Source organism: Rhagoletis pomonella, unplaced genomic scaffold, assembly GCF_013731165.1.
Source record: "Rhagoletis pomonella isolate Grant_MI unplaced genomic scaffold, Rhpom_1.0 Rhpom_scaffold_00006, whole genome shotgun sequence".
NCBI classification, from domain to species: Eukaryota; Metazoa; Arthropoda; class Insecta; order Diptera; family Tephritidae; genus Rhagoletis; species Rhagoletis pomonella.
Window position 1 is genome coordinate 79,275,636 of NW_023458560.1, and position 8,376 is coordinate 79,284,011.

General features: G+C 36.6%; 2 protein-coding genes across 2 annotated transcripts; both read right to left on the minus strand.

Moving 5' to 3' along the window:
• Positions 1-2,190: 2,190 nt before the first annotated feature.
• On the minus strand, positions 2,191-4,059 carry LOC118741770 (leucine-rich repeat protein 1-like). The gene is made up of 2 exons (XM_036473741.1): positions 3,371-4,059; positions 2,191-3,299 (listed from the first exon to the last, which is right to left on the minus strand). The coding sequence occupies exons 1-2, from the start codon at positions 3,941-3,943 to the stop codon at positions 2,616-2,618; spliced, it is 1,257 nt and encodes a 418-aa protein (XP_036329634.1). The 5' UTR covers positions 3,944-4,059; the 3' UTR covers positions 2,191-2,615.
• A 1,387-nt stretch (positions 4,060-5,446) lies between these two features.
• Positions 5,447-8,190, minus strand: LOC118741387 (malectin-A). Its single transcript, XM_036473340.1, has 2 exons — positions 7,517-8,190; positions 5,447-6,858 (listed from the first exon to the last, which is right to left on the minus strand). The coding sequence occupies exons 1-2, from the start codon at positions 7,889-7,891 to the stop codon at positions 6,268-6,270; spliced, it is 966 nt and encodes a 321-aa protein (XP_036329233.1). The 5' UTR covers positions 7,892-8,190; the 3' UTR covers positions 5,447-6,267.
• Positions 8,191-8,376: the final 186 nt, after the last annotated feature.

The following is an 8,376-nucleotide window of genomic DNA, read 5'->3' on the forward strand; positions in this document are numbered from 1 at the left end:
TTTTTTTAATCGTTTGACCTGTTTGGGTCAAATCTAGTAATTATCCAATACCCAGGAATCTGAGCATGCATTATAGCGTATGGGACGCTCAAGGATGAAACTGATCTGGCGTTCACTATGCAAACGCACGCAGTCTACTCAACTGTCAGTTTCATCCTTGAGCGGAACGCACGTAACGTGCTCTATCTGGCAGGGCTATAAGTATTTACTACTAAGGGCCAGTTTTTCTGTGCCAGTTTAAACTTAGATTAAGTAAACTGAGTTTAAATTGAACAGCAGTGTAAACCAGTCAGATCGAGCGTTTAAACTGAGTTTAAACTAGGGCCGTGCACTGAAAAACTGGCCCTAAGATGTATATTTGTAATACAAAAAAAAGTGGCAACCCTTATAGAAAATATTTTTGGAATTTAGTTTACGTTAAATTTTATAGAATCGAAAATAAGTGGCAACCGTACACTAATATTTTAAGGGATAGCACTTATTTAGTAAATAGGCAAATAATTGTTTAAGAGCCTTCCTACAGTATTTACGAATAGGAATAGGGTATCCTTATTTTTTAAACAAAAAATTTAACAAATATACAATTCAAAATAGAAGGTAACCCGAATTCGAAAATATTTCTGAATTGGGGATTTTTAAAATACTTTAAAAATTTGATACCCATATCAAATCATTATCTGTAAACTTTATCAAAAATCAAAACATTACCTGTATTTCCTCAAAATCGTTGGAGCCGCTTCCGAAAAATCTATGGATATAGGTATGGCATGTTTTACAATTTAAAGAAGTAATTCAAAATCTACGTTTTGGGAGATTTTGTAATACAAATAATAAGCAGACGACTAAAATTCCAAAAATGGCGAAGATATGTGCCTTTCCATCATCTGTCTTTTGGTATACCAGCTGTATGAATTGATCAAACATTGATTGCGTTTTCCCACAGAATTGAAATTTTTAAATAATTCTCTATATCGTCACCTGAAATAAATAACGTAACATTACGTCACTGAAATGTAAAAAGTCGTAACTTATAAGAAATTCAAAGTTCACGTTTTGATTGCTATAATGGATTTCATCAAATTACAACTCCTCACATCGTTTTATGAAAAATATAAAATCAACCACTTTTTCCACTGAAATAGTGGCCACGACGTTACGTTATTTTGCATTTCAGGTGACGATATTATTAAACATGCGATATATGTATTTATAAGATATGTATTTACATTTCGATCATTTACGTCAATAGGTACAGTCATAAAAACCAAAAACATACATACATATCGATACCCGAGGGGAAGATCGACCTATCTCGGCAGCCAGTTCTCGGAAAACTTTTCAAGAACGCCCTACTTCAGAATTCTCAGCACATTTTCAATGCAATTTTAGCTTATAAAGGGCGTTTTTGAACCGAATTCTGAGATAAGGCATTCTTCAACAAAATTCAACAAAAATTGTTTTTCAATCAAATTCTGAAATAGCGCATTCTGTTTCCTAAGATAGGGCGTTTTCGAACTGGCTGCCGAGATAGGTCGATCTTCCACTCAGGTGACGATATACTCCCAGCAAAAGGTTGAAAGATCTTTGCTCGGAGTGCATATACTTTCTAAAGTTTTTAAGGTTTGGCTATCAAATCATGATACATATAATTGCTAGTGGAAATGTGTTCCACAGGACAACACTAGTTTTGGAGCGACAAATGTTAAAGCTATTGTTGACACTTTCTTTCAATCAGCCCCAGATTTTGGGAAACATGTGGTCCAAGTGTCAATATTGGATACGCTCCAGTAAAGAAACAAAAGGTGATAGAACATTTCACTTACTACCGTCGGATTACAGTATTTACGCTACAACTCTTACAACGAAATCGCAGAACAGGCTTTACATTAACTTGCCTATGCTCCCGGGACACTGTACATTAAGACGAAATCTGCATGAGTTAGGAATGTGGTCAAATAACCTCCTTCGCTTTTACGACTTGAATAAGGAGACACAACTGAATGAGTAGCAAGAGAACAAAAATATATCGTCTCTGCCTCCAAAATTTGTATAGTTTTTCTCTGGATTGTAGGACAGAGCGAGGTGTATAAATGAGCGGAGGGTACAATAGATCTTAGGGTCACTGTGCACACCGCTATCTATATATCTAGGATCATAACTCAAAGCTCATCTTTTAAGCAAAAATATGTGTATGTTAAAATTTGTTTATTGCTACTTTTTCTTTGCTTCATACTTTGTTAGGCATTATGTAATAGAGAACGATATATCAGACCATGAGAGCAGAAGTGACCCAATCCAATATATATATTTTTTTTTCTGTAAACTTCTTAAAATAGTTCCAAATGTAATAAATTTTAAAATAAAGGTCGCTTTATCGTTATTTTGATGGTGCGCTATGTAGCTTTGTACCTTAAAATTAACAAACAAGCGACTTTTAATTTAAAATTTATCACATTTGAAATTATTTTAAGTAGGTAAGTACAATTTAAGCCACTTCTGCTCGTATGGCCCATATGTAACTAGAAATATAAAATTATAACATAGATATAATAAAACCGAGTGTCACGAAGCAACATAGAATGCGTAAGCTCTTACAGTCATTTTATAAATTTCCGTTAAGGCTGCTCATAACTGAGCAATTGTTTTCGACCTGAGCATCCTGCGCCACACAGTACGATATCAGCGTAAATTAAATGCTCTCTACTGCTTACCAAAGTCTTTATATTATCCAGTGTAGCCATAACAGCACGCTCAAAAATTACATTGTCAAAGCACACCTTTCCACAAGCGCAAAGTGGCGATTCTGCCAGAATATCAGTCAACAACCACGGTATGGTGGCTGCTGAGTAAGGCAGTTTGTATTGGCAAACTGCGCGCGCTGCCAAAAGCCATAATGATGGCGTACTGTGTTTATTGTTCTCTTCACTTAAATGATGTTCCACCTTCATTCCAAATTTATTACCCCACACATCTAGTACGACAATGCGCATGTGATTGAAATCAGAGGGCAGGGAAGTAAGCAGATTCGAAGCGATGTATAAGTTGCGCAGATTGCGTAGGCGCCGAAAACCGAATGGCACCCGAGGAATTTTATTGTTACTCATCTTCAGCCCCACCAGCTGCTCTAGTCGGATCAGGTCAAGTGGGAAGTAACTCATTTCATTAGCCGATAAATCTAATTCACGCAGCGATTTGCGAATCTGTTTGCCGCGTAACCACTCCCAATCGTTTGCTGTACCTAGCTGATTGTTGTTGACTGTAAAGCAGACCAATGAAAGTCGGCCCATCTCCCGTGGTACCTGGGTGATTAATGGTTACATTTTACATGAGAGTTACATACATATGTATATAAATTCTTCCTAATACTTACTCTGGAAATTTGATTATCACTTAAATCAAGCACAGTTAAATTTCGTAGGGAGCAAATATCGAAACTGATTTTCAATAATTGTATGTTGGAAATTTTTAACGACTTCAAGGAGCGCGGGAACCCCTTCACAGGATAATCCCCACGTCGCAGTACTGTCATTTTTTCTTGTGGCTTCGAACGTTGTGGTATGGCGGTAGCAGCCGCAATGTTCAGTCTTAAATTTATGGAATCTTTACCCTCCAAGCCCAGCTTGATTGTTTGCAGGAAGCCCTTCAACTGTATTGGATCACAGTTAATCATAAGATTTAATGGTGGTTCTTTGAAGCTTATGGTGACTTTGCCGTCACGCAGGAACTTCGAGAATATCTTCTCAACATTATTGGTCACTTTGAAACGTTCGCCCGCTTGATTTTGTGGTGTAAAGAGCATAATTTCCAAATGTTTGGTGATATTGCCGTCGGCATCCTTGGCGGAATTGTTATAGCCCACTGCCAGTGTCGATTTAACATAGCGTGGCGTGCGGTTACGCTGCGTCTGTCGATCTTGTACCACGGTTTCACAAAGGATTTTCATGTTAGAATTGAATTTACATTGGAAATTGTTTATTATAAATTAATTAGCATTTTTAGCGAAACTCCGATATTTTAGATGAAACTTATTTACATACGTTTGTTGTCCAAATGTCACTCAATATTTACATTGGCTCTCAAATTGTGGTGTTGCAAGAAACCCAAAATGCACTGCCTGAATCGGTTAGGGACATTGTTGCCATTTTACTCTATTTGTACCGAAGTGGATACTTTTTTCCATGAATTTTGTGTCGATACTTTTTTTGTGTTCAGTTCAAATTCAGAAGCCTTTCTAAACATAAATATATTACATATAAATATGTCTATCTTTCCGTAAATTTGTCTTCAATAAATTAGCGACAAAGATAAATATTAATTGCAGACAGTATTGAAGGTTTTGGGGTGGAATTAGTAAAACAAAATAATGTATTGAACAAAACTCTATATAATCAATTAATTTCATTTATCTTCAGTTGGTTTCGTTTGGCACATAGCTCCGCTGCTGGTGCTGGTACGACATACAATAATACGACAGTATACAACACCTTGTGAACTCCCTAATTATGTTTTCTAAATGTACTAAATAGTGGCCTTTAAAAGCCAGTTTTTTCAGAGCACGGCCGTGGTTTAAACTAAGCTTAAACGTCCGATCTCGCTGGTTTAAACTAAGATCAGCCAATTAAATGTCAGCCAGCTGTTCAATTTAAACTCAATTTACTTAATCTAAGTTTAAACTGGTACTGATAACTGGTCTTAAATGTGATTTTTTAAGAATAATACGAATTACACATGTAAATGCGAGATCTAAATTGAATGTTTAAAATAAGCTAAAAAAATGTATTTGTATTAAATGTATCACAAAAAAGTGGATAGTTTTGTATACTCTTTAGGCTACTATTTGGATACTTTTCTTTGGGAGGCTGTGGCAACACTGGTTAGGGACCAAAATGCACCCGGAATCGGAAGAACTGTACACAAACAATCATTTGAAATAGAAATATTGAAATATTCAAAATGAAACTGGTTTTTTAATTTTGTAACGTATAACGCTTTATGCATCTGAAAATTCAAAACTAAAACCCAAGAAAATACTTTTGTTGTACGATTTTCAGGGAAACTTTCCTATAAGGACGTTAGTTAAAGGGGCGTGGCACCTCTCACCCCCTTTTTAAAGAGGTTATGAACCGCCGTTTAAAAGAATGTGACCCCCCAAAGCATAGGGCCCCTAGGGAGCCCTTAGAAAAATGGCGGTCAGGAGCTGCACTTTTGTGAATGGCGGTTCATACTCTCTATAAAATGGTGGTAGGAGGTGCCACGATCCCTCCCCCTTAGCCCATGGCCATATAGGAAATGTAAAGTTCCGAGCTCCATGTAAAAAACCATGTACGTTTTATTAATTTACTAAGAAATATTTCCATATCCGCTCAGTCGGAGGTATTACATTTAGTTCCAATATTTCTTTCCATACAAATGCTATGCATGCCTTCGGCCAAATTAAAATCCTGCTAATTGAGTTGACAAAAATCTATTTTCCGAAATTTATTTAACTACAACATAAATAATACAATTTGTTATAGTAAATTTATGTTCTCATACGCGTGTTTATATGTAAGTATGTACATACATAGAGCACTATCGCAACTTGAAATTCTGCAACTCCAAGAAATGCACATATGTAGCTTTGTTTATATTTAAATCTCAATTTTAAATTGTGTATATAAGTATGTAAATACATATATGCGATTCGCTTATGCGTCTGTTTCCTCTTCAAAACAATTTATTGTGCGTTGAAAACAACATGCACTGAGCATTGGTATTATTTATTGTTTTCGAGAATTATTCTATCAACAAAATATAAGTACGTACCAGCATTCTTCAACATTTCGGTGTTTCACAACCCAAAATAAACTTATTCCAAAATATTACGTACAAGCGTTTGCAGTTAGTATGTATTGTGCCTTATGAGTTTAAACAGATATAAATGCTTAATTTAGCTACCAGTGCACACCTTCTCAGTGTTAATAGCAAATCAAATATTGACAATAAATAAAAACGACACGAAGGAGATCGAGTAGTACAGTAGTAAGTAGGGAGCAAACAAGGAAAACTTTCAGGCAGCGATAGGCATTTATGTAAATAGCGCTTCGACATGAAGTAATTTTCGTTGATAAATATATACCACCCTTCTTTATATCCGGATACCGGACTGAAGTTGCAAAGATCACAATACCGCTTTATCTTGTACACTTTCGTTTTTTCCAGATCACTTCCGAACCCCAATGGAACAGCTCCTAATCTTCTTTTCTATGTTGTTGTAAGTCGAACCCATCACAACTTGCAGAGGCAGAAAAGCAAAGGTATGAATGCTCCAATCGCTATGAAAACCGGCAGCATAACTGATGAATCATCCATGGAATAAGGATTCGGTTGTCTCGGACCACTAACTTTCCGCGTTGTTGGCACAGATTCAACTTCGATATCCTTCTCTTCGTCTTCGTCCAGCGTGGCATCATTCACCGGTGAGGAAGCAGCATTTCTAATCCGCTGTTGATGCTCTTGTGTTTGTTCAGCAGCTCCTTCGCTGCTACCACTATCAGCAGAGATGCGATCATTGAAAACTGCCATGTCGGCATCCATTGGGAGAATATCATCAGATGTTGGCGGCAAGCGTGGTATATTCGCCACGTCACCTTTGAGCAGGGCAAAGGCATTAATTTTAGGATTATCGTAAGGGCCCTTAATAAAATCTAAACGAACGACACCATTGCGGATATCGGACTGTTCATCTTTGTAGAAGAGGCGATCGTTGGATACCCTAAAATGAACGTATTCTTCGTGAGCAGTCCCACGGCCGACTTGATGAAAAATATCAAGCTCCTTTACAACTGCATGCTTGTTGTTTAAAATCACGTCGAATACCTGCAATTATATTTAAATCGATAAATTAAACTGGGCATTAGAATTGTTCGAAACGAATGCAAATACCTATAAATGCAGTAAGTGAACCACCCCTCTGATGGTAATTCAGTTTTTCGTGCCAGTGTGTTTTACGTTGCTAATATGGCATTTATGTACATACATACATACATACGTATACATGTGCTTTGAAAAATGCTAATTTTATAAAAAATATTCTATGAGTAAACAATATCTGTTATCTGGACTTTTTTAATTGGCTAAAACAGCAAATATTCTTTCGAAGAAACTCTATTTACTAACGATACAGAATTCTCTTAAGTTAGCTAAAACGTGTGTATACATATTTGTGTGTACATTATTTAAATATGTACATATGAATATAAAATCTATTTAGCACTATAATTCGAATCGTTTTAAATTTTGATTCGATTAACGTTCCGGCTCATTATCTCCCATATTCAAGATAATTACTCCTCTAGAAATTTGATAATGAATCTTACATAAATACATACACATATATATGTATATTAAGTTATTAAACGCAGTGGGCGTTTCCAATAATTTCCATTACCAAAAAGTGTATTGAAATTACAGATAATGCCTATCGGTACCCTTAATTATAAAAGCTGTTCGTCTATCAACAGATAGAAGCGCTCACCTTTTTATTCGGCTCATTAAAATAGACCTCGCAGAACTTCATTATCAGCGCATACTCGCCATCGCCGTCTATCGGTAATGTATAACCGAAGGTTGCCGTGTGATAGCGCTCCGTGCGATAGAGTACCTCGTCTTGTTCCGCCACGCGTCCTATCAATAGTAGATGATTACCATAATCGGATGCCGTACCAATGCGTCCATGTAATGGATCAGCACTATAATGTATGCCATGTTTGTCAGTATGTTCCTGGCCGCCAGCATTCACCGCATAGATGACCTTGAGGTTTCCCAGTACGCTGCTGGGATAAAAACAGGTCAACAGCAAACACACAACCAACAACATAAGCGGCGACTTGTGATTGTTATTAGACCACATTTTGTGAATAAACCGCTATAAATAAATTGCAGCGTTCGATTCGGGACACGCTCACGTCCGGAATGGCACCGTGTTTTTGCTGACGTTGGTTAAAAGTACCGACTACTCTAGATCTTTTTCGTCACTTCTCGAAATGTTTCGTCAACAGATTTAGGCGTCCCCCCTCGGTGTTTCCACAGGCTTTTCTGTGAGAAATGAACAGAAAATGAGGAAAATATATAGTACTTTCTTTCTGAGCTATACAATCGTGTATAAAGTTTTGTCAACGAAAAAAAAATCAATTATCCACGCAGCAAACAGCTGTTTGTAATCAGAACTGGTGATAATTCGGAGTAATCGGCATATCGATTAAACTGGGTAACGAATTAATCGCAAAAGTTTGAGAAGCTCTGTATACATTTTTGACTGCTTCAATCAGTGTTGCCCGAAGTCAATTAGCTTCAAAAAAGATATTTTTCATAAATAATCAGAAATATATTCACATG

Excerpts from the sequence above, each read along its gene's own strand:
- LOC118741387 (XM_036473340.1), bottom strand. The coding sequence starts at position 7,891 with ATGTGGTCTAATAACAATCACAAGTCGCCGCTTATGTTGTTGGTTGTG. Across the intron at positions 6,859-7,516 it reads TTAATGAGCCGAATAAAAAG|GTATTCGACGTGATTTTAAA; the intron begins GTGAGCGCTTCT and ends ATATAATTGCAG.
- LOC118741770 (XM_036473741.1), bottom strand. The coding sequence starts at position 3,943 with ATGAAAATCCTTTGTGAAACCGTGGTACAAGATCGACAGACGCAGCGT. Across the intron at positions 3,300-3,370 it reads GTGATAATCAAATTTCCAGA|GTACCACGGGAGATGGGCCG; the intron begins GTAAGTATTAGG and ends TTAATCACCCAG.